Source organism: Mastigoproctus giganteus, chromosome 1 (assembly GCF_048544385.1).
Source record: "Mastigoproctus giganteus isolate SK-2022 chromosome 1, ASM4854438v1, whole genome shotgun sequence".
Lineage (NCBI taxonomy): Eukaryota > Metazoa > Arthropoda > Arachnida > Uropygi > Thelyphonidae > Mastigoproctus > Mastigoproctus giganteus.
Window position 1 is genome coordinate 67,332,384 of NC_143575.1, and position 27,115 is coordinate 67,359,498.

Genomic DNA, 27,115 nt, shown 5'->3' on the forward strand with positions numbered 1-27,115 from the left:
GTTAAGTCGTCGGTTGATTCTATTGTACAAGAGGTGACCAGGGGATGACCAGAGAATCGGTTTTTGGACCACTAATGTGGAACCTCGTTTTGGAGGGCTGGTTGCGTAGGGACTTCGATCATACAGAGATGGTGGCATATGCCGATGATCTTGTGTTGCTTATTGAAGAAAATACACGGATGCAACTAGAAACCAGGTCACAGCAGGTTTTGTAACTGGTGTAGGTTACATAAACTGACTGTATCAGGAACCAAAGCCAGGACAATGGTCTTTAAGGATCAATTTTCGAGTAGAAGACCCCCAGTTGTTAGAATGAATGGGTCGAGCCTAAAATCGGCAAGGCAATTAAAATATCTAGGCATTATGTTTGACGGATCTTTGACTTTCGACTCACATGTTACTATCAGAAAAGGTGAGGAAATTTATTGGGATGATTACTGATATCACTAGAGTTGGATGGGGAATAAAAGGTAAGGCGCTGAACTAGCTATATGGATGTGTATTTATCCCCATGGTAACATATGATGCACCAATTTGGTTTGAATGTGTAAGTGGAAAAGTATTTACTAGAAAGCTCAGTTCCATTCAAAGAGTAATGCTCCTTAGGATGTGCATGATATGCAAAACTGTCTTGACCCCAGCTTTGCAGATTGTGACTGTAAAATTGCCTACTGATCTGCATTTATTGTATTGTGCATTGGCTTACTTCATCTGCCGTGGCATTCCCTTTTCTTTTCTGAATATACAGGTGGACATTTTGGCGGATCCCAGGAAGGAAAGGACAAGAATCTGGGATGGTTTGGTAAAAGTCTGGCAAGAGCATTGGAGTGTTTGTGATAAAGGGCAGATTACACAAAATTTTTTCCCAGATTTAAGAAATGCAGCCTTGATAAAATTCAAATGGTTTGCCCCAAACTTACAAGCTATGTTCTTATTAACTGGTCATGGTTCGATTAATGCAAAGTTGAATGATTTAGGAATTAATGAAAGATCTAGTTGCCATTGTGGCAAAAGAGAATCATGGGAACATATTATGTACAGCTGTGAGGAGTACTGCGATCTACGAATTGAATTGGTATCTCGGGTTAGTAATCTCAATCTTATGGCAGAAGGCTGTGAGACAATTCTAGTTGGTAAACTGGAGAACTTCTTGCCTTTCCAAACCTTTGCAACTGCAATATTTCTTAGGCGGAAGACTCTTCTGCATATGGAAGCCTTGGTTTTGTAATGTGGTATGGTGTATGTCCAATTACCTAGAATTCTGTGAAATCATGGAGGCTTGAGTCTTCTATATCCACTACAACTCCAGATCCTTGTGCTGGCATTTCTGTTCTCGGCAGCTCCTGGCGCTGGTATTTCTCTTCTCGGCAGCACCTGGCGCTGGTATTTCTCTTCTCGGCAGCTCCTGGCGTTGGTATTTCTCTTCTCGGCAGCTCCTAGCGCTGCTGGCTTTCTAACAGACTGTGAACAGATGCAGATCTTTCCAATGAAGTTTGGACTTTGTCTGAAATTTAATTATATGCATATTTTATTTTTTATGTAATTTGATTATTTTTCAATTTGTTCATATCAATCTTTTTTGGTCATGGCAGGTTTTTTCCCTCCCTGTACTTGGGCAAACAGGAGAGGGAGTGTATAAGAGTACTGCTAACTTATGTGTAACTGACAGCGGGGTTGCCATTGGTTGGCTGGGACAGCTTTAAGTAATAAATATCAATCAATATCAATCAATACTCATACATGTAATTTGGAGTCTGTTATTTCCCGATCACAAACTAATTCAAATATTCTTGACTGGCCCAGCTGGTTTGCAGAAAAACATTTATGATTTGACTCTTGACAGAAATATACAACCGCTTCAGTAATACGGATAGGTACTATAACGCCTACATTACATGCGCTTCAACTGGTAAGGCTGAAGCGCATGTAATGTAATGATCTTGGATGTATTCGGAGCTGGTTTATGCCAGCTCGGAGCACATCCAAGGTCACTGCCCTCAAGATATCCATTTCTCTGGTTACCAAAAGGTTTCTGCCACGAGTGGCAATGGTTAGCCCATAGCCACCTAAGTGGTATGCCCCAAATCATAAATGTTTTTCATCACAAAAGTTTTTTAGCTGGTTTATGCCAGCTCTGAGAACATCCAAGATCACCTCCAATGATTCTTTGTGCAATCTCCTCTTCTGACTCCATTTTTATTTGCTATGAAATGGAAATGACTTCATTTCTGTGTCCCAAAATCATGACAAATTGATTTTACTACCATCTGAAATTTAGTAGGTGCTGCCAAAGATGTTTATGCATCAAAAAGAAAACCCAGTCTTTTGTTGATGCAAAGAAAGAACTATTTCTGGTTGTTTTTGCCAGGAGACAGAAATTGGATTGATCTCCAATAGAGATATGTGATCTCGTCTAGAAATCTGTATTATTGAATATGGGATATACACACACATGAGCAACACACTCTTCTTTTGTGAGGTTCAAATGCAGGGCTGTCAAACTGGAAGATGGAATGTAGTGTGCTATCATCAGCAAAGCTATGAATAGAATTACTATTAATGATGGGGGAAACAGTTGAACCTTGAAAGATACCAACATTTGTTGAGATGTGAGTATTAATAGTGGTAAATGATGCAAGGAAAGCTTACAGAACATTAGCCAGAAGAAAAAAAAAAAAAAAAAAAAAAATTACCCACTTCACACATACACTCCCCTCCAAAATTTGTCCACTTATTCCTTGAATTTATTCAAATTACTACAGCAGATGGAAGTTTGTTCCAACAATCAAACACCCACTGGCTGAAGGAAAATAAATTTGCACACATTTTCCTGTAACTATCCTTCCTCAATTTCAATTTATGCTCCCTCATGTGTGTAATCTCAGAGAAAGAATGCCATCAACTAAGCTTACTCACTCCATTCAGGGCTTTAAACACCTCAATCAGATCTCCTTGCAGGTGCGTAGTCAAGATGCTGCAATTTTTATTATTAGCCATATGATGCAAGGAAGCCTGAGGCTTATGTTGCACCAGACAAAAAAAAAATTTCTGAATTACCCCAAGAGAGAAAACAAGAATCAGAAGTAGAAGGGAATTACCAAGAAAGAGAAGAATGATGATATCCAGCTCAGGACCCTGGGTGTTCCAAGCCCATACTCACCAGATGTGAGCCCCCAAGGTTAAATGTAAGCCCAAGCCTTTCTTGGTAATAGTGCCCTTCATTTCCCATCAATAATCTCATTTTCTCTACACCCTTACAGCAGATCTACATCCTAAAAAGAGGCTTTCAAACCTGTATACAGTTTTGAAACTGTATTTGCCTTGTACAAAGGGATAATCACTTGCCTTGTATAAAGGTAAGAAAGGTGTAAGGAAGCCTGAGGCTTATGCTGCACCAGCTTAAAAAAAAAAAAAATTCTGAATTACCCTGAGTGAGTGAGAGAGAGAAAGGAAGAATCAAAAGGGAATCACCAAGAAAAAGAAGAATGATGATATCCAGCTCATTTTTATTATTTTTGATATTATTATTATTATTAGATATATATCACGTATCAAAAAAAAAAAAAAAAAAAAAAGTAAAATTTTGACACTTTTGGGGGACATCGTTATTACAAAACGTAAAAATTTAGGTCCCTTGAACTTTGTATCAACGAGATTCGACTGTAGTACAGTAGGGTAAAAATCTGTCTACAAATTCAAAGAGTATCACATTTATGGTTGAAAACTGAACGGTATTTATGCAAAAAAAACAAGGAAAGAAATAAAACAGGGATATGTATTGTGGACGTAAAAATTCATTGTAATGTTTTTATACAAAATTAATATAGTGTACATAATAAATATACACAAAAAAATAAAAAGAAAAGGTTAGAAAACTTTTGTGTTAGGAACACCGTAATGGGAAATGTCTTTACATTTTTTTATATTATTCTTAGTACAGCGAGATATGGGGTACAGTATTTCCCTCCAATATAAAATTTGGAACTGGGATTCACTTAACCCGGTTAATAGTAAACAGTATCCCAGGAGGTTAGCAGGATACTTAATGATTTTGTAATAACTGAGAGCAAAGTGGAGGAGAAATTGTTGAAGTTAAACATAAGAAAAGCACTTGGGGTGGATGTTATATTAAAGGAGGCGGCAAAGCAACTAAGCAAACCCTTAGCCATAATTATCAGAGCATCCTTGGACTCAGGGGAGGTTTCCACGGACTGGAGATGTGCAAATGTATCCCCAATTCACAAAGGGGGATCGAAGGGTGACAACGAGTAATTACAGACCAGTTAGTTTAACTTCTGTTCCGGATAAAATAATGTAGTCACTGGTTAAAGATGCATTGCAGGATTATCTAGACAAGACTGCAGCAATAATTCAGACACAGCATGGGTTTGTTAAGGGAAAGTCTTGTCTGACAAATTTGATAGGATATTATGATGTGGTTACAAAGGAACTGGATGCAAAAAATAATTTTGATATCATATATTTGGATTTCAGGAAAGCTTTTGACACTGTTGCATATGGAAGACTATTGTACAAATTGGAGCAGAATGGTATTAAGGGTAAGTTGCTACAATTGATAAAAGGATGGTTAAGTGGGAAAAGACAGAGGGTGGTAATTACAGACCACTTAGTTTAACTTCTGTTCCGGGTAAAATAATGTAGTCACTGGTTAATACCGTTGCCTCATACAGAGGAATAATCACCTCCTTTTCCCTGCTAGCAAAATTCCTATATATCATTGACAAAACCCCATGACCTGCCCTGGCAGCCTGTCTACATTGCTCAGAGAACTTCATATCTGACTGCACAATTACTCCCAGGTCTTTTTCATTTTCTACCACCTTAAGTGTAGTACCACACAGTTGGTACGTTTCTCTGGGGTTACTTCTACCCATATGCAGTACTTTGCATTTGTCAAGGTTAAACTTCAGTTGCCACTTCTTAGCCCATCCGCCCAAATTATCTAGATCCTGTTGCAGTAGCACACTGCCATTACCGTCATTAACAACCCTGCCAACCTTTGTATCATCTGCAAACTTCGACATTAAGCCTGATATACCTTCATCAATATCATTGATAAATATACAAAACAACAGTGGACCTAACCGAACCCTGTGGGACTCCACTAATAACATTAGTCCAAGAAGAGCAGCACCCATTGATTACCACCCTGTCTTCTCCCACTTAACCATCCTTTTATCCATTGTAGCAACTTACCCTTAATACCATTCTGCTCCAATTTGTACAATAGTCTTCCATGCGCAACAGTGTCAAAAGCTTTCCTGAAATCCAAATATATGATATCAAAATTATTTTTTGCATCCAGTTCCTTTGTAACCACATCATAATATCCTATCAAATTTGTCAGACAAGACTTTCTCTTAACAAACCCATGCTGTGTCTGAGTTATTGCTGCAGTCTTGATGATCCTGCAATGCATCTTTAACCAGTGACTCCATTATTTTACCCGGAACAGAAGTTAAACTAACTGGTCTGTAATTACTCGTGTCACCCTTCGCTCCCCCTTTGTGAATTGGGGATACATTTGCACATCTCCAGTCCGTGGGAACCTCCCCTGAGTCCAAGGAAGCTCTCATAATTATGGCTAAGGGTTTGCTTACTTCCTTTGCTGCCTCCTTTAATATAACTGGATAGATCCCATCCACCCCAGGTGCTTTTCTTACGTTTAACTTCAACAATTTCTCTTCCACTTTGCTCTCAGTTATTACAAGATCATTAAGCACCCTGCTACAGTTTGATAACCTTCTGCCATTTTCAAACCTTAGTAACTCCTCATGTGTGAATGTAGATGCAAAATACTCATTCAGTTTGTTTGCTATCTGAGCAGGATCATCAACAGTCGAACCATCGATGTCAAGTGGACCAATCAGATTCATCCCCTTCCTTTTAGAGTTTATATAAGTAAAGAAATCCTTGCTGTTTTTCTTAACATCTTTTGCCAAGGATTTCTCGTAATCTGCCTTCGCCTGCCGAACCTCCTTTGTGACCTGATTACAGATTAACTAATATCTGCCATAGGCTTCTGAGTCGCTTGATAATTTATATGCACCCCATGCAGTTTTCTTCTCTGTTACGAGTCTCATTAGTTCATTTGACAACCATTTAGGCCTAAACCTTGAACAATATTTCTTAATAGGTATGAAACTTTTAGTAGCCTCCACGATTAATTCCTTGAATGCTTCCCACTTAGAATTTACTGTTGGTAACATCGTCAGTTGATCCCACTGTCCAGAATTTAAAAACTGTCGGAGACCACTGTACTCGCCTTTACGGAAGCAAAAACCCTTTCCTTTACCCCTTATGGTAATTAAATCTTTAAGTAAATTCCACATCAGTTCACTGTGATCACTGCCACCTAGTGGTTCTTTTATCTGCAAATTCCTAATACATGAATGATCACTGCTGATAACCAGATCACGAGTATTACTTTCTCTGGTTGCCTCTCGAACATGATGCTGCAGAAAACAATCATCCAATAAATCCACAAAAGTCTGACTAGCGTGTGAGTGCCCAACCCACAAGTTCCAGTCAATATCTGGGAAGTTAAAATCCCCCATTAAAAGACATTCCGATTTACTAGCCCACTCTATTTCTCTGTACAATTGTTCATTGTACTCATTCGAGTCATTAGGCCTATAACACACTCCTACTCTAATTTTTGCTTTCGCAATGCTTATGTCACACCAAACTGACTCAACAGTGCACTGTTCATCTATATCAACTGGATACACTTCTTTTGATTTTATGTTTTTCTTTATTAACAGCATAACACCTCCTCCCTTCCTATCCTGTCTATCCTTTCTGTACACATTGTACTCCCCAAATTCCAGTTCGGCATTCCTTATATCTGTGTGACACCACGTCTCTGATATCCCAACAATATCCGCCTTTGATGTCTTGACCAACACTTCAAATTCATCAAATTTATTTACTATACTTCTAGCATTGGTATACATCCACCTATTCCTACTCCCAGCCACTCTAACACATCCCATATACCCACCTGTTTCGCGATGACTGACATCCGTCCCTGAAACCCCCAACACCCCTCGCCCCTGGTCGCTACTTATTCTAATAGAAGTTGTGCAAGAATCACCTTCACCTCTGCCTACGGCTACTGTTAAACTATTAGTCCTTGTATCCCCCCAAGCTATCAGTTTTCCGACCCACCTAACACTGCCTCGATAGCATCAGCAAATATTCTTGCACCCTTTCTATTTAAGTGTATCCCATCCCTGTAGAAGCAATCTCTCCTGTTAACAAGTACAGTCCAGGCTGAAAAAAATTCTACCCCTTGAGCCTTGCACAATCTTTCCAGGGCCGAATTGATCGACAAGGCTCTCATCATATACTCCCTCCTATCGTGTCTGGGCAGAATTGCAGACACTTTCAAATTCAATCCTAATTCACGGCTTTTTTTCATCAGTGACCTGTACTTGTTAAGTAATTCTGCCGGTCTCCTACTCTTAATATCATTAGTGCCAACGTGTACAACTATATCACCTTTCGTGCCCTTAAAAGATGATATCTGCTCTACAACGTCATCAACCTTTGCCCCTGGCAGACATACCCTGGTCCTGTTCCATCTATCCTTTCTACAAAAGATGTTTCCCGTTTCCCTGACAATAGAGTCACCAACAACTATTAGTTCCTTTGGGACCAGCGCAATCTGCCTTGGGGGTTGCCGCTGTGTTGCGTGATGACCAAGTGAAAGCTCTGGCGTTGATGTGGGCAGCTGAGAGCCTGATGGGCCCCTCAATTTAGATCTTTCGAGGGCATCCACCCTGTCCTTCAAACTCTCATATAGGCCCACAAAAACGCTGAGTTGTCGCCTGATTTCCTTACACTCCTTACATCGCGCACACACAAAGACATCCCCCATGGCAATATCATGTTCCGTTCCAGATAGATCGGCAAACATTTCACAAGTTGCACATTTTTTAAGGCTGTGATGCGTTGGAGAATCGCCCCCCTCAGTTCTCCCACGAGTCACAGCACTCCTGCCACTTTGTGCCCGTTGCTTTGCTGCTCTAGTTTGGGGCATGATATTTTAAATTAATAAGATCAATAAATTAAATTAAATTAAATGCCAATACTACGCTATCTAATAGAAACAGTGAAGCGTATTACTGTTTCTATAATTATACGTTAGAGCTACCTAACTATCAATTAAAAATTTGAATTCCCGATCACTATATACAAAACAATGCCTGCAATATTCGAATGAAATAACGGTTTTATAAAGTATTACGTATATCTACAAAAACTGTTTATACAAATAAAAATAAAAATAACCAGCGTAATTAGAACTATAAGACAACGTATTAAGTACAATATAAAATAACAATTATGTAAATAATAAGCAAAAACGTATCGTTTTTTTTCGGAGCCTGTAACTCGCAGTTGTATTTTTTAAAGAGAGTCGCGCCCTCCTAATGTACAGAGAAGGGCAACAAGATTGGTGAGGGGAATGAAGGGATCCTCTTACCAAGAGAGGCTAAGTTCTGCAAATTCAGTGGCTGGAGTCTAGGCACCTGCGCTGTGATCTGATTGAGGTGTATAAGGCCTTGAACCTAAAGGGGCATAATTTCAAATTAAGAAAGGACAGATGTAGAATAGATGTGCGGAAATTTGCCTTTAGCCAGTGGGTGGTTAATTGCTGGAACAAACTTCCATCTGTCGTTGTGGAAGTTGATAGGTTGAATAAATTTAAGGAGGAACTGGACAGGCATTTGGAGGGAATGGTGTCATTTTTTTTTTTTTTTTTTTAATTTTGGCTGATGCTGCATAAGCTCATACACTTGCTTTCTTGCATCACATGCCACTACTACGATAAAGAAAGCTTTTTTTTTTTTTTTTGCCTTAGCTGTACTTGATTAAAGTATAACTATGAGATCAATGACCACAACTGTCGCCTTTAAATTGGCAAGAGAAATTTCAAGTTATAATGCGCGTTCAACATTCTAATGACAAGGGCCTGACAAACCGGTGTTTCTTATTACAGTTAAGGAAATCATATTTCTTTTGGGGCCAGCTGGTATTGTTCGATAAATAAACAAAAATTAACATACCAAATCACTTATAAGTGTATCAAGAAGAGTTTTGTTTTGATTTAATTCTGGGAACTCAGTTCTGAAAAGTTTTGCCCTGCCACCATATCTTTCACTATTTAAATTATTTTCTTGTTTAAATAGCGTTCTGTTTTTCCGCTTAAATCGGCACACATCGGTGTTTTTCAGGATCTCTCCTTGTAAAAGTCTATGGGCTATCTCGAATGCTCGTGGATCATGATTGTAATCATACTGAAAGCAACAGCATGAAGAACTGAATTTATTAATACATACAGACTCCAACTGGTGTTTCTCAGAAATAAAATGCCTGTTTCCAAGCGATGAGCTTTCTCGCAATTTCTCCATTGAATGCGAGTCGCTTCTCTCGGTGATTTCTCGTGGCACTGAATTACTTGGTAAACAAGGTGTGGAAGTATTTTTTATTGATAAATCTCTAAGCCATTCCTCTCGAAATTTACAAAGCTGACTCATTGCGATCTATTCGAAAACTGCAATAAGTTTCCTAATATTGTTAAACTATGAAGTTTGAAGATTCCAACAGTTCACAAAATATTCCAAGTATAAACACTGTTAACTGTCAGAATACCCCATGATCAGATACACAAAATCGGCAGATAGCACAGAGTGCTAATATACGTTACTATCTGTGTGATCACAGAGTACTTCTCTGTGCGTGATACTACACCACACAGTGGTGTCCAGGGTAATAAAGTTCAGACAAAACGTGATTCGAATTTCAGTTTACGCAGTTACGAGATAACTTTTAGTAATTTGTTTTCTTTATTTATTTCTCTGACTTTGATGAGCAGTGAGATTTTTAAAAACTGTACAAATTCATTGGAACATTAAATACGTTTCAAGCTGGATGTATAACTTTGTTTTTTTTTATTTAAAATTTTAGATACGAGTATCTGGTTATCAACACTAGGATATTTCCGTGCTTGTGGGGTCACTTCGTAGATCATGGCGTTGATTGCGTCGTTTTTGTGGAGGTTAAGCATTCATGTGTTTATTCTTTATGTGATATAATGTATTCAGTTATTTATTTATAACATAGAAATTTAGTGTTGATCTATGTATTGAATTTGCACAAGTATTATGGGGTCAAGAATATTATTAGTTCATTTTTCTTTCATTAAGTTAAACTTAGTTTAAGATTTATCCTGCCGTTTCCCTGCTTAGTGGTGAAAACCTATAAAACTAATTCTGACACTGCTGTTATTCCTCATATGGAGCCCATACGCCTTCCTCTAAATTGTACACAACCCATTGATAATGTAGCGCTAATATATTGGCTGCCGAAAATTCAGGATTGCAAACTCTTTCTAGCCTTGAAACCGCATTGAAATATAAAAAGAAACCTGCTTTTTTTTTTTTTTTTTTTTCCCATAGGAAATTAGATTGGCCAATTGGAATTAGAATGGTTAAACAGCAGTGAATTTGATGTAACTTAAGTGACTATGAATAGAGCTATAATCGCCATAATGTCCATAAATAACCCAGCCCACATACTAATGTAGACTCTAAGGTTACCTATGTAAACTCTAGAAGGAAAGGGATGAATCAGATTGGTCCACTGGGTATTGATGGTTCAACAGTTGAGGATCCTGCTCAGGTGGCTAACAAACTAAATGAGTATTTTGCATCTACATTCACACATGAGGAGTTATTCAGGAAGGGGAATGTCGTAGGTGAAGTAAACTCTGGCAGTGAGCTAGATGATTTTATAATAACTGAGAGGAAGGTGGAGGAGAAATTGTTAAGGATAAACATAAAAAAGGCACCCGGGGTGGATGGGATCTATCCAGTTATATTAAAGGAGGCAGCAAAGGAAGTAAGCGAACCCTTAGCCATAATTATGAGAGCTTCTTTGGAATCGGGAGGTACCCATAGACTGGAGATGTGCAAATGTGACCCCAATTCACAAAGGAGGATCAAAGACTGACACAAGTAATTACAGACCAGTTTAACTTCTGTTCCGGGTAAAATAATGGAGTCACTGGTTAAAGATGCATTGCAGGATCATCTAGACAAGACTGCAGGAATAATTGAGACACATAATGGGTTTGTTAAGGGAAAGTCTTGTCTGACAAATTTGATTGGATACTATGATATGGTTACAAAGGAAATGGATGCAAAAAATAATTTTGATATATACTTGGATTTCGGGTAAGCTTTTGACACTGTTGCGCATGGAAGACTACTGTACAAATTGGAGCAGAATGGTATTAAGGGTAAGTTACTACAATGGATAAAAGGATGGTTGAGTGGGAGAAGACTGAGGGTGGTAATCAATGGGTGCTACTCTTCATGAACTAATGTTATTAGTGGAGTCACACAGGGTTCGGTGTTGGGTCCACTGTTGTTTTGTATATTTATCAATGATATTCATGAAGGTATATCAGACTTAGTGTCGAAGTTTGCAGATGATACAAAGGTTGGCAGGGTTGTTAATGACAGTAATGGCAGTTTGTTACTGCAACAGGATTTAGAAAATTTGGACAGATGGACTGAGTAGTGGCAACTGAAGTTTAACATTGACAAATGCAAAGTAGTGCATATGGGTAGAAGTAACCCCAGAGGAACGTACTAACCGTGTGATACTACACTGAATGTGGTAGAAAATGAAAAAGACCTGGGAATAACTGTGCAATCAGATATGAAGTTTTCTGAGCAAAGCAGCCTGTCTGCTTTGCTCAGGCTGCTAGGGCAGGCCATGAGGTTTGGTCAATGATATACAGGAATTTTGCTAGCAGGGAAGAGGTGATTGTCCCTTTGTATAAGGCAATGGTCAGGCCACGCCCTGGGTACTGCGTACAGGTCTGGAGGCCTCATTTTAGGAAGGATGTAGATTTGCTTGAGCATGTACAGATAAGGGCAACAAGATCGGTGAGGGGAATGAAGGGATCTTCTTACCAAGAGGGGGCTTAAGTTCTGCAAATTGCAGCGGCTGGAGACTAGGTACCTGCAAGGTCATCTGATTGAGGTGTATAAGGCCTTGAATGAGCAATTCAATGTTGAGCGTGCAGAATTCTGATGGGAATCTTCCCCTTTTTCAGATTACGAACCTATGGGGGCATAAATTCAAATTGAGGAAAGACAGAAATAGAATAGATGTGCGGAAATTTGCCTTTAGCCAGCGGGTGGTTAATTGCAGGAACAAACTTCCATCCCTCGTTGTGGGAGTTGATAGGTTAAATAAATTTATGGAGGAACCGGACAAACATTTAGAGGGAATTGTTTTGTAACTTTTTTTTTTTTGGCTGATGCTGCATAAGTGCATACACTTGCTTTCTTGCATCACATGTCACTACTACTACTATAAGTAATTATATACCTATTAGTTTAATTTATGTTCCAGGTAAAATAATAGTCAATGATTAGATAAGTAGTGCAGGATCGATTATGTAGACAAGACTGCAGTTATAGCTCAGACCCAGCATGGGTTTGTTAAGGGAAAATCTTGCCTGACCAATTTGATTGCATACTACGATGTGGTCACAGAGGAACTGGTTGTAAAAAATAATTTTTATATCATATACTTGGATTTCAGGAAAGCCTTTCACACTGTTGCACATGGAAGACTACTGTATAAATTGGAGCAATATGGCATGTAGGGCAAGTTGCTGCAATGGATAAAGGAATGGTTGAGTGGGAGAAGTCATCATCAGTTGTTTTCAATCCACTGAAGGCCTCTCCAGCAACTTTCCACTTTCCTCTGTTTTGTGCAATGGTCATCCATATACTACCCACGAACTCGTGAATTTCATCTATCCATCTCCGTTGTTGTCTTCCAGTTTTTCTTTTAGCTCCTCTTGGATACCATTCTAATATTTTCTTAGTCCATCTGTCATCATGCCTTTGAGCGACATGTCCTGCCCAAGTTCATTTCAGTTCTGTAGTTTTTATAAGAATGTCCATTATTTGTGTTTGCTGCCTAATCCATGTGTTTTGCTTTTTATCTGACAGTCTGATTCCTAATATAATTCATTTCATTCTTCAATGTGTTCAGCTTCTCTTCCATTTTTTTTATGAGTGCCCAAGTTTCACTTCCAAAAGTCATGCTGGAGAGTATACATTGGTTCGTTATTTTACATTTCAGACAAATTGGGATATTGCTTCTCGGTATGTGACTATTTCCTGAATGGTATCCATCCGAAATTTATCCTTCTCTTGACTTCCAGCCATTTAGGGTTGAATTTGAAAGGGTTTCTTAGGGTTGAATTTGAAAGTGTCTGCAATTCTGCCCAGACACGATAGGAGGGAGTATATGATGAGAGCCTTGTCGATCAATTCGGCCCTGGAAAGATTGTGCAAGGCTCAAGGGGTAGAATTTTTTTCACCCTGGACTGTACTTGTTAACAGGAGAGATTGCTTCTACAGGGATGGGATACACTTAAATAGAAAGGGTGCAAGAATATTTGCTGATGCTATCGAGGCAGTGTTAGGTGGGTCGGAAAACTGCTAGCTTGGGGGGAGACAAAGACCAATAGATTGACAGTAGCCACTGGCAGAGGTGAAAGAGATTCTTGCACTGCTTCTATTAGAATTAGCAGAAGCCTGAAAAACAAGATGCATGGTATTTCAGAGACTGCTGGGAGCCATTGCGGTACAAGTAAACACATGGGTTGTGTTAGGGTAGCTAAGAATAGAAACAGGTGCAGGTATACTTGCGTGTACACCAATGCTAGGAGTTTAGTAAATAAATTTGATGAATTTGAGGTATTGCTCAAAACATCAAAGGCAGATATTGTTGGGATATCAGAGACGTGGTGTCACACAGATATAAGGGATGCAGAACTGCAATTTGGGGAGTACAACGTCTACAGAAAGGATAGACAGGATAGGAAGGGGGGAGGGGTTATGCTATTAGTTAAGAAACATAAAAACCAAGGAAGTGAAGCCAGTCGACATCGCTGGACAGTGCAGTGTCGAGTCAGTTTGGTGTGACATAAGCATTGAGAAATCAAAATTGAGAGTAGGAGTGTACTATAGGCCTAATGACTCTGATGAGTATAATAAGAAACTGTACAGGGAAATAGAGTGGGCCAGTAAATCAGAGAGTCTTATAATGGGAGATTTTAATTTCCCAGATATTGACTGGAATTTGGGGGATGGTTACTCACACACTAGCAGGGCTTTTGTGGATTTATTGGATGATTGTTTTCTACATCAGCATGTTCGGGAGGCAACTAGAGGGAGTAATACTCTTGATTTGATTATCAGCAGTGATTCTTCATGCATTAAGAATCTGCAGATAAATGAACCACTAGGTGGCAGTGATCACAGTGTGCTGAAGTGGGATTTACTGAAAGAGGTAACTACCATTAGGGGTAAAGGGAAGGGTTATTGCTTCCGTAAAGGCGACTACGATGGACTGAGACAGTATTTAAATTCTATACAGTGGGACCAACTGATGATGTTACCAACAGCAAATTCAAAATGGGAAGCATTCAAAGAACTTATCTTGGAAGCTACTAGGCTTTACATACCAACTAAGAAATATTGTTCAAGGTTTAGGCCAAAATGGATGTCAGATGAACTAATGAGGCATATGGCAGAGAAGAAAAATGCATGGGATACATATAAATTAACACATGACACAGAAGCCTATGATAGATACAAGTTGATATGCAACCAAGTTACAAAGGAGGTTAGGCAGGCGAAGGCAGATTACGAGAAATCCTTGGCAAGGGATGCAAAGAAAAACAGCAAAGAGTTCTTTACTTATGTAAACTCTAGAAGGAAGGGGATGAATCAGATTGGTCCACTTGATATTGATGGGTCAACTGTTGATGATCCTGCTCAGGTAGCTAACAAACTAAATGAATATTTTGCATCGACATTCACACATGAGGAGTTATTCAGCAAGGGGAATGCCAGAGGTGTATTCAACTCTAGCAGTAAGCTACAGAATCTTGAAATAACTGGGAGTAAAGTGGAGGAGAAACTGTTGAAGATAAACACAAGAAAGGCACCCGGGGTGGATGGGATCTATCCAGTTATATTAAAGGAGGCAGCAAAGGAAGTAAGCAAACCCTTAGCCATAATTATGAGAGCTTCCTTGGACTCAGGGGAGGTACCCATAGACTGGAAATGTGCAAATGTGACCCCAATTCACAAAGGAGGATCAAAGGCTGACACAAGTAATTATAGACCTGTGAGCTTAACTTCTGTTCCAGGAAAATTAATGGAGGCACTGGTTAAAGAAGCACTGCAGGATCATTTAGACAAGACTTCAGTTATAGCTCAGACACAGCATGGTTTTGTTAAGGGGAAGTCTTTCCTGACCAACTTGATTGGATACTATGATGCAGTCACAAAAGAACTGGATGCAGGAAATAACTTTGATATTATATACTTGGATCTTAGAAAGGCTTTTGATACTGTTGCACATGGAAGACTGCTACACAAATTGGAGCAGTGTGACATTGGAGGCAAATTGCTGCTATGGATAAAGGGGTGGTTGAGGGGGAGAAGACAGAGAGTGGTAATCAATGGACACTGCTCATCGTGGACTAATGTTATTAGTGGAGTCCCTCAGGGCTCAGTGTTGGGTCCATTATTGTTTTCTGTATTTATAAATGATATTGATGATGGTATATCAAGCTTAATGTCCAAGTTTGCAGATGATACAAAGGTTGCCAGGGTTGTCAAGGACACTACTGACACTATGCTGCTGCAACAAGATCTGGAAAGGTTGAGCAGATGGGCTGAGAGGTGGCAAATGAAGTTTAACATTGACAAATGTAAAGTACTACACATGGGAAACAGCAACCCCAGAGCAACGTATCAACTCTGTGGTAGAGAATGAAAGGGACTTGGGGGTGATTGTGCAGGCAGATATGAAGTTCTCTGAGCAGTGCAGACGGGCTGCAAGAGTAGCTCATGGAGTATTGTCAATGATATACAGGAATTTTTCCAGCAGGGATAAGGAGGTGATTATTCCATTGTATAAGGCAATGGTCAGGCCACACCTAGAGTACTGTATACAGGTCTGGAGGCCTCATTTCAAGAAGGATGTAGAGCTGCTGGAACGAGTACAGAGAAGGGCAACAAGATTAGTGAATGGAACAAAGGGGTGCTCTTACGAAGAAAGGCTTAAGTTTTGCAAATTACAGTGTCTGGAGACTAGGCACCAGCGAGGTGATCTGATAGAGGTGTATAAAGCCTTGAATGGTTTAAGCATGCTCAGTGCTGATGGGATTCTTCCTGTAGCTCAGAAAAATCACCTGAGAGGGCATAAATTCAAATTGAGGAAAGACAGATGTAGGACAGACGTGCGGAAATTTGCCTTTAGCCAGCGGGTGGTTGGTTGGTGGAACAGACTGCCATCCCTTGTGGTGGAGGTTGATAGCCTAAATAAGTTTAAGGCTCAGCTGGACAGGTATTTTGAACGAACAGAGGGGTGAAGTGGAAGTGGGTTTTTTTTTTTTTTTTTTTTTTTTTGGCTGATGCTGTATAAGCTTGCTTTCTTGCATCAAATGCCTCTACTAATGCTAATGCTAATTTATCATTATTACAGCTAATGACTTGTCCCAGTTAAGTATATGAATCGACCTTTTCAATCACTGCTCCTTCAATGGTTATATTGTTGAACGGTAAATTGTTGAAGATAAGCACAAGAAAGGCATCTGGGGTGGATGGGATCTATCCAGTTATATTAAAGGAGGCAGCAAAGGAAGTAAGCAAACCCATAGCCATAATAATGAGAGCTTCCTTGGACTCAGGGAAGGTACCCATAGACTGGAGATATGCAAATGTGACCCCAGTCCACAAAAGGAGGATCAAAGGCTAACACAAGTAATTATAGACCTGTGAGTTTAACTTCTGTTCCAGGAAAATTAATGGAGTCCCTCAGTGTTGGGTCCATTATTGTTTTCTGTATTTATAAGTGATATTGATGATGGTATATCAAGCTTAATGTCCAAGTTTGCAGACGATACAACGGTCGGCAGGGTTGTTAAGGACACTACTGATGCTATGCTTCTGCAACAGGATCTGCAAAGTATGAGCAGATGGGCTGAGAGGTGACAAATGTAAAGTACTACATATGGGAAACAGCAACCCCAGAGCAACGTATCAACTCTGTGGTACTACACTGATAGTGGTAGAGAATGAAAAGGACGTGGGGGTAATTGTGCAGGCAGATATGAAGTTCTCTGAGCAATGCAGACGGGCTGCAAGAGTAGTTCATGGTGTCTTGTCAATGATATACAGGAATTTTTTAGCAGGGATAAGGAGGTGATTATTTCCTTCTATAAGGCAATGGTCAGGCCACACCATGAGTACTTTATACAGGTCTGGAGGCCTCATTTCAAGAAGGATGTAGAGCTGCTGGAACGAGTACAGAGAAGGGAAACAAGATTAGTGAATGGAACAAAGGGTTGCTCTTACGAAGAAAGGCTTAAGTTTTGTAAATTTCAATGTCTGGAGACTAGGCACTGGCGAGGTGAACTGATAGAGGTGTATAAGGCCATGAATGGTTTGAGCATGCTCAATGCTGATGGGATTTTTCCTCTTGCTTAGAATAATCACCTGAGAGGGCATAAATTCGAATTAGCATTAGTAGAGGCATTTGATGCAAGAAAGCAAGCTTATGCAGCATCAGCCAAAAAAAAAAAAAAAAACCACTTCCACTTCACCCCTCTGTTCGTTCAAAATATCTGTCCAGCTGAGCCTTAAACTTATTTAGGCTATCAACTTCCACGACAAGGGATGGAAGTCTGTTCCACCAACCAACCACCCGCTGGCTAAAGGCAAATTTCCGAACATCTATCCTACATCTGTCTTTCCTCAATTTGAATTTATGCCCTCTCAGGTGATTATTCTGAGAGAGAGGAAGAATCCCATCAGCATTGAGCATGCTCAAACCATTCAAGGTCTAATACACCTCTATCAGATCACCTCGCTGGTGCCTAGTCTCCAGACACTGTAATTTGCAAAACTTAAGCCTTTCTTCGTAAGAGCACACCTTTGTTCCATTCACTAATCTTGTTGCCCTTCTCTGTACTCGTTCCAGCAGCTCTACATCCTTCTTGAAATGAGGCCTCCAGACCTGTATACAGTACTCTAGGTGTGGCCTGACCATTGCCTTATACAAGGGAATAATCACCTCCTTATCCCTGCTAGAAAAATTCCTATATATCATTGACAATACACCATGAGCTACTCTTGCAGCCCGTCTGCACTGCTCAGAGAACTTCATATCTGACTGCACAACCACCCCCAGGTCCCTTTCATTCTCTACCACTGTCAGTGTAGTACCACAGAGTTGATACGTTGCTCTGGGGTTTCTGTTTCCCATATGTAGTACTTTACATTTGTCAATCTTGAACTTCATTTGCAACCTCTCAGCCCATCTGCTCAACCTTTCCAGATCCTGTTGCAGCAGCATAGTGTCAGTAGTGTCATTGACAACCCTGTCTACCTTTATATCGTCTGCAAACTTCGACATTAAGCTTGATATACCCTCATCAATATCATTTATGAATACAGAAAACAATAATGGACCCAACAGTGAGCCCTGAGGGACTCCACTAATAACATTAGTCCACGACGAGCAGCGTCCATTGATTACCACTCTCTGTCTTCTCCCCCTCAGCCACCCCTTTATCCACAGCAGCAATTTGCCTCCAATGCCACACTGCTCCAATTTGTGCAGCAGTCTTCCATGTGCAACAGTATCAAAAGCCTTTCTAAGATCCAAGTATATAATATCAAAGTTATTCCCTGCATCCAGTTCCTTTGTGACTGCATCATACTATCCAATCAAATTGGTCAGGCATGACTTCCCCTTAACAAAACCGTCCGAGCTGTATCCGAGCTATAGCTGAAGTCTTGTCTAAATGATCCTGCAGTGCTTCTTTAACTAGTGCCGCCATTAATTTTCCTGGAACAGAAGTTAAACTCACAGGTCTATAATTACTTGTGTCAGCCTTTGATCCTCCTTTGTGAATTGGGGTGACATTTGCACATCTCCAGTCTGTGGGTACCTCCCCTGAGTCCAAGGAAGCTCTCATAATTATGGCTAAGGGTTTGCTTACTTCCTTTGCTGCCTCCTTTAATATAACTGGATAGATCCCATCCACCCCGGGTGCCTTTCTTGTGTTTATCTTGAACAATTTCTCCTCCACTTTACTCTCAGTTATTACAAGATTCTCTAGCTTACTGCTAGAGTTGAATACACCTCTGGCTTTCCCCTCGCTAAATAACTCATGTGTGAATGTCGATGCAAAATATTCATTTAGTTTGTTAGCTACCTGAGCAGGATCATCAACAGTTGACCCATCGATATCAAGTGGACCAATCTGATTCATCCCCTTCCTTCTAGAATTTACATAAGTAAAGAACTCTTTGCTGTTTTTCTTTGCATCCCTTGCCAAAGATTTCTTGTAATCTGCCTTCGCCTGCCTAACCTCCTCTGTAACTTGGTTACAGATCAACTTGTATCTATCATAGGCTTCTGTGTCATGTGTTAATTTGTATGTATCCCATGCATGTTTCTTCTCTGCCATATGCCTCATCAGTTCATCTGACATCCATTTAGGCCGAAACCTTGAACAATATTTCTTAGTTGGTATGTAAAGCCTAGTAGCTTCCAAGATATGTTCTTTGAATACTTCCCATTTTGCATTTGCTGTTGGTAACATCATCAGTTGGTCCCACTGTATAGAATTTAAATACTGTCTCAGTCCATCATAGTCGCCTTTATGAAAGCAATAATCCTTCCCTTTACCCCTAATGGTAGTTACCTCTTTGAGTAAATCCCACTTCAGCACACTGTGATCACTGCCACCTAGTGGTTCATTTATCTGCAGATTCTTATTGCATGAAGAATCACTGCTGATAATCAAATCAAGAGTATTCCTCCCTCTAGTTGCCTCCCGAACATGCTGATGTAGAAAACAATCATCCAACAAATCCACAAAAGCCCCGCCAGTGTGTGAGTGACCAGCCCCCAAATTCCAGTCAATATCTGGGAAATTAAAATCTCCCATTATAAGACTCTCTGATTTACTGGCCCACTCTATTTCCCTGTACAGTTTCTTATTATACTCATCAGAGTCATTAGGCCTATAGTACACTCCTACTCTCAATTTTGATTTCTCAATGCTTATGTCACACCAAACTGACTCGACACTGCACTGTCCAGCGATGTCCACTGGCTTCACTTCCTTGGATTTTATGTATTTCTTAACTAATAGCATAACCTCTCCTCCCTTCCTATCCAGTCTATCCTTTCTGTAGACGTTGTACTCCCCAAATTCCAGTTCTGCATTCCTTATATCTATGTGACACCACGTCTCTGATATCCCAACAATATCTGCCTTTGATGTTTTGAGCAATACCTGAAATTCATCAAATTTATTTACTAAACTCCTAGCATTGGTGTACACGCAAGTATACATGCACCTATTTCTATTCTTAGCTACCCTAACACAACCCATGTGTTTACTTGTACCGCATGACTCCCAGCAGTCTCTGAAATATCCTGCATCTTGTTTTTGAGGCTTCTGCTCATTCCAATAGAAGCAGTGCAAGAATCTCTTTCACCTCTTCCAGTGGCTACTGTTAATCTATTCATCTTTGTCTCCCCCCAGTTGAGGAAAGACAGATGTAGGATAGATGTGCAGAAATTTGCCTTTAGCCAGCGGGTAGTTGTTTGGTGGAACAGACTTCCATCCCTTGTTGTGGAAGTTGATAGCTTAAATAAATTTAAGGCTCAGCTGGACAGGTATTTTGAATGAATGGAGGGGTGAAGTGGAAGTTTTTTTTTTTTTTTGCCTGATGCTGCATAAGTTTGTTTCTTGCGTCATATGCCTCTACTACTGCTAATATCCCTTTCCGTGGAATACCTGTTCATCACTACTTTTGTTTTAGCCATATTCAACTTTAGTCCGAAATCCTTACTAACTCTGCATAACTGATTAAGGTTTTCCTCCTAATCCTATAGGATCGTGGCTTTTGATCATGATGTCATCTGCAAATCGGAAATGGTTTCGGTACTCTCCATTTACATTGACTCCTTTCTGCGACCAGTCTAATCTTCTGAAAGCTACCTCACGAGCAGCAGTAAACTATTTCGGAGATAGTGTCTCCTTGTCGAACTCCTTTCTCAATTTTAAATTTGCTACTGTCTTTGTCTAGTCTAATAAAGAAGGTAGCGTTCTCATATATTTACCTCAAAATCATAATGTATGGGGTATCTATGCATTGCCTCTCCAGTGCCCGGAACATTGCCTTATGCTGTATGGAGTCAAATGCCTTTTCATAATCCACAAATGCCAGGCATAATGTTGTTATATTCATTTGCTTTTTCCATTAGCTGTGATATTACGTGAGGTTATCCATAATTGAAAATCCTGTCCTAAAGCCAGTTTGCTCTTTCGGCTGATTCTCATCAAGTATTCTTTCTAATCTGTTAGTAATGACCCTTGTGAACAACTTCTAGATGTGGGATAACAAGCTAATTGGTCTATAATTTCCAATTTTTGATTTATCTCCTTTCTCATGCAACAAAACTATCATTGCATTATTTCACTCCTTGGGCATCACACCTTTTTTTTTTAATGCATTTTGTGAAAAGTCTTGCCAGTTTTTGTGTCATGTCTATTCCTCCCAATTTTAAGAACTCTACAGTAAGTTCATATTCCTCCTGGGCTTTCTGATTCTTCCTTTTCTTCAACGCATGTTCTACCTCATCAGAAAGGATATCAGGTATGTTGTATGTGTTACTATTTTGCAATCCATCTTCCCCGCTGCTGGCATCATTCCCTCTGTTCTTGTGTAATTCTCTATAGTAGTCTTCTGCTATTTGAATTATGCTTTCTCTGCTATTTATAAGTACACCATCGCTATTCTTCAGTTTCTGTATTATTTGTTTTCCTGTATTACTGCTTGTGACTGCTGATTTAAGTCCTCCGTTTTCCCTTAATGCTTGTTCTATTTTTCTTGTGTTAAATCGTATGTCCTCTCTCACTCTTTATAATGACTTTGCAAAACTATGTATACTCAATTTTGTCCTTGTCAGTGATTATCTTGCTGTTCATTTGTTGTCTTCAATTCATCATGATGTGTTTCTTGAGTAATTTTTTCTTCTTTGGATTTATTTTTACCTATAGATTTCTTAGGCGTTATCACTTTCAGAAAGTTGTATTCCTCATCGATATCTTGGTCCTTAAAGGTCTGCAGAAGTTCAGACTTGTTCTTAAGTTCCAGTACATGTAATTGTGCAATCTGATGTGAAGTTTTCTGAGCAATGCAGACAGGCTGCAAGGGCAGGTCATGGGATTTTGTCAATGATATACAGGAATTTTGCTAGCAGGGAACAGGTGGTGATTATCCCCTTGTATACACCTTGAATACTGCATACAGGTCTAGAGGCCTCATTTTAGCGAGGATGTAGAGTTGCTAGAATGAGTACAGAGAAGGGCAACAAGATTTGTGAGTGGAATGAGGGAATCTTCTTACCAAGAGAGTCCTAAGTTCTGCAAATTGCAAGGTGATCTGATTGAGGTGTATAAGGCCTTAAATGGGTTCAGCACTGAATTCTGATGGGATTCTTGCACTTGCTCAGATTACAAACCTAAGGGGGCATAAATTCAAATTGGGGAAAGACAGTTGTAGAATAGATCTGCAGAAATTTGCCTTTAGGCAGCGGATGGTTAATTGCTGGAACTAACTTCCCTCTGTCGTTGTGGAAGTTGATAGGTTAAATAAATTTAAAGAGGAACTGGACAAACATTTAGAGGGAATGGTGGTGTGAATTTTTTTTTTGTTTGGCTGATGCTGCATAAGCTCATGCGCTTGCTTTCTTGCATCACATGACTCTATTATTGTTACATACTGCCTTTTCTTGTCTGTTATCTCCAAGACCTTCGTATTATTTACTTGAGTCAGTTTTTTTCTTTTTTTTATCTTACATCTATATTAAGTGTGCATATTACCATTATTACCATTCTGTGATCACTTCCAACATTTACCTTGTTCAGGTTGGTAACATCATTCACAATATATCTTCTGTTAGTGAGGATGAAGTCTGTTTCATTTGTTTTTAATCCATTTGGGCTCTTCCATGTCCACTTTCTGTTCACCCTTTTTTTGAAAAAAGTGTTCATTACTGACATGCCTTGCAATTCTAAATTCCACTTGTCTTTCACCAATGCCAAAATTTCCTATAGTTTCCCTTTCTGCATTGTTTTGTCTCTTTCCAACCTTAGCATTGAAAGCCCCATAATGAGTTTTCTGTTCATCTAGAAATCTCTCAATTTCATTGTACATTTGTTCAACTTCTTCATTGTCATGGCTTGAAGTTGGTGCATAAATCATTATAACCTTTAGTTTGTACTTCTTAGAAATCCTGAGAAGCAGTCTTGACACCCTTGGTGTCAAGGGAGAAGACAGAGTGGTAATCAATGGACATTGCTCTTCGTGTTATTGGTGGGGGAGCCCCCCCCCCAGTGTTCGGTGTTGAGCCCATTGTTGTTTTCTATATTTATGATGAAGGTATATCAGACTTGTCCAAGTTTGCAGATGATACAAAAGTTGGCAGGGTTGTTAAGGACAGTAATGGCAGTGTGCTACTGCAACAGGATCTAAAAAAGTTGAGAAGATGGGGTGAGAAGTGGCAACTGAAGGTTAATATTGACAAATGCAAAGTACTGTACATGGGTAGAAGCAGTGGTGGGATTCAAATAATTTAACAACTGGTTCGCTGCCCTAATGACCGTTCTAAGTATAAAAAAACTATATACCGAAAGGTAGTTTATTATTTCATGCAGTTAATACTTAAATAAGAACAATAAAAGAGGTCCACAAAACTAGATTATGTTATAAGAAAGAGTTTTAAAATATTAATGAAAAAATATTAAATAATACCTGACAATAAAACTGTTATTTAAGATATTTCCATATTGCTTCTTGATTGGCATCCTCACTTGCAATTTTCTTCACTTTTATCCGAGCATCATCGGCTTAGTGATTTATCCTTAACTATCTTTTCACTGTAGGAGTAGGATCCCATTCCTTTAGAGGTAGGCCGATTAGACTAATAGTCATTGTGTTTGAGGCGACTTCTCTTCTCTGAACATATGTTCATCTTTGAAAAACCCCTTTTCGCTTCTGCTGAACTTAACAGCAGTGGTTCTGACAATATTTTTAGCTCTTTGAACAGTTTCAGGAATTGCATAATTCTGGGAATTTTTTAAAACGTTTTCCACGAAATCGCGATAATCATTAATATCAGTTTGGTAATTAAAAATGTCATTAAATAAGAGCAATTGTTCTTCAGCTGCTTTCCATGGAACTACTTCTTCAATATTACAGTAATCTGGCTCCAAAAAATTGAGAAATTGTAATTTATTCCTATCTTGAAATTGGCTACAACTTGCTTTTAAATGTTCACAATCCATTAGTTTTTTTTTTTCAAATTCGTTACGATGTTTTCTAAAAGTCTTTCTCGAGGAAGCCCGAAAAATCGATGATTTCTACAAATTTTATATTTTTGAAGGTTTCCGAAGTAATTAATTCATCAACTTTTTTTTCATGTGGACCCTTTTCCTTTCCAAGCATTTGAAATGCTTTAATAGATCTTATCACGAGTTTGAAAAACTCGTGATAAGATCTATTAAAGTATATAATATATATTTTCAAGACAGGCAGCTATACCTAAGTACTTTTTATTTGAATAAAAATAGTGATGTAGTGCTGGATAAGTGCGCCACACAGCTAGGGTTAACCTTAAGGTACAGGCAGCCCATCTTGGTCCCAAAACTCTACCAATCTTTATAATTTAAATTCCAAGTTGTTTGGATATTTTGGAAAGTTCAATTTGGTTCTTATCGGATTAATGAAAAATAGTATATATCTTATCAATAAATATTTTAAAATGATTTACTTGCTTTATTTCCTTTATCGAATCATCTAAAACAAGATGGAGGCGATGATTTAAACAGTGCCATATTATTATGTTTGGAAACTCTTTTGCAATCCTAGTGCTCACTCCAGTTTTCTCCCAAGCATAACACTGGCACCATCGGAGCAAAATCCTATTAAATTTTTTTCTAGGTAGTTCTTAGTAAACCCAACATTATTTAAACTTTCCATAACTGAAGAACATATTGTCTCTGCATCTTGTTTTTCCAATTCAACTAGTTCAGCGAAAATTGTTGGTGATGTAACTGAATCCTCATCTTTTAAGAAAAGTATAATAACTGGTTTGCAGAATATCATTGAAGCTTCGTCAACAATCAAACATATTTTCAGATTATTTTCAATAATTTTATTAAATATTTCTTTTTTAATTTCCTTTGCAGTGAAATCAACTACTTTCACAGCAGTTTTACGAGAATATAATCCTACTCCCATATCTAATCCATTTTTAATTTGTATTTCTATCTCATCTTCTATGTCTGAAAACGGTTTATATCTTTTTGCCAGGCTGTAAACTGCATTAAATACTCTACAAGTAGCGCTTAAATATTTTTCATTCATCCTTTTGTTATTGAATCCTGCTCACATTGTTTTAAGTTCTCTTTACAAATGTTATGTACTTTACAAATGTTTTGATGAAAAATGTTCTTTCATTTTTTTTTTTAGAGAAGCTTTTTGTACCTCTTTATTTTTCCCTGATGCCTCAATCTGAAAACATTTCCATTCTTTTGACACATGAACACTTTTCTCTTTTATAAAGTCATATTTTGCACAATACTCGCAACCTAACTTTTTGTTCAAAATTACCAGTCCGTCATATTTTTCTTTAAAATTATATTGTTGCACTGTCCAGCATTTAAGAAGATTATTTTCAATTTTGGAGTTATCTTTTTTTATTTCAATAATTGACATGGTGCTTTCTTCAAGTTGGAGTGGTTGTGCTTGTGACTGTTTTGTACCATCCAAGGCCAATTGTGACCAAGGCCAATTGTGATACAACAAATTCTGATTTTGGTTTCTTATTGAAAAAATCTGTCAAACTCTGTTGCCTTTTCATCCTTTTAAGGGCTACTGCAAAAAATTTTTAAAATGTTTTATTTTAATATATTATAGAGCAAGAGCGGATATGTGCCTCTATATTTGAACATTTTTACTGGTTCTGTCCACATGTGGTCATATCATAAACTTTTATAAACAAAGCACTGTGCTTATACCATTGATAAACATCAGTCAGAACATACATTTTCTTCATTTTATCGATACTAAACGAAAATTTCTTGCTGAATTAATAAATGGCATAGGCTATGCAGATTAAATACGATAGAATAATGTGTACGACAAATGTGTTTGTCATGGGAAAGTTGTGATAAAAACGTCTTAATTACCACGTGCACACTGGCGTAAGGATTCCAACATGGAAGAACATTCCTCCACTGCTTCCGAAATGGGCAATAAGATATATAAAATATATCTTATTGCCCCTTGAAATATATATTTCTATTGATTCGTTCCTATTGTTTTTATTGATTGGGTAACACCAACGCACTCATAATATCTTGTGTGAATTTAGGGCGTAACACAAAGCTGAAACAAATGACAGTGTGTCACCCCCTGGTTGTTTGGCACTTTTTTCTCTTTATGTTATATGTTTGTTTACTTAAGTAACAAATACGAGGGAATAAAAATGTAGTATTTCATCAAAAGTATAATGAGTTTTATGAAATGAATAAATAAATATTACAAGCATAATTCTGTCTAATTTTTTTTCACCTATGGACGGAATGAACATTATTATGGGCACTTGGAATACGCTGTTGCGTAGATGAATGTTAAAAAAGAGTAAGGAATGTAAATCTGTGATTTCCACATTGGGTGGCTGCCCAGGCGCCCACTTTAGAGAAAACCCGATCACAAGTGCCATTTTAACAACCAGTTCGCCGAACTCAACAAAAAATTAGGTATCGCTTCTGCCGAACCGGCTGAATCCCACCACTGGGTAGAAGAAAAATGTACCAACTGTGTGGTACTACACTTAGGGTGGTAGAAAATGAAAAAGACCTGGGAGGAATTGTGCAGTCAGATATGAAGTT

General features: G+C 38.7%; 2 protein-coding genes across 2 annotated transcripts in view; one reads left to right on the forward strand and one right to left on the reverse strand.

Annotated features, from left to right (window-relative positions):
• LOC150090870 (F-box/WD repeat-containing protein 8-like) overlaps window positions 1–9,725 on the reverse strand; it is a 313,991-nt gene extending 304,266 nt beyond the window's left edge. The window contains exon 1 of the mRNA XM_090380425.1: window positions 9,093–9,725. Within this exon, the coding sequence (XP_090236551.1) occupies window positions 9,093–9,563 (471 nt within the window). The 5' untranslated portion in view covers window positions 9,564–9,725. The remainder of the gene's footprint in view (window positions 1–9,092) is intronic.
• A 268-nt stretch (window positions 9,726–9,993) lies between these two features.
• The window catches only part of Hibch (3-hydroxyisobutyryl-CoA hydrolase), a 366,114-nt gene continuing 348,992 nt past the window's right edge, over window positions 9,994–27,115 (forward strand). The window contains exon 1 of the mRNA XM_090380451.1: window positions 9,994–10,084. Within this exon, the coding sequence (XP_090236577.1) occupies window positions 10,056–10,084 (29 nt within the window). The 5' untranslated portion in view covers window positions 9,994–10,055. The remainder of the gene's footprint in view (window positions 10,085–27,115) is intronic.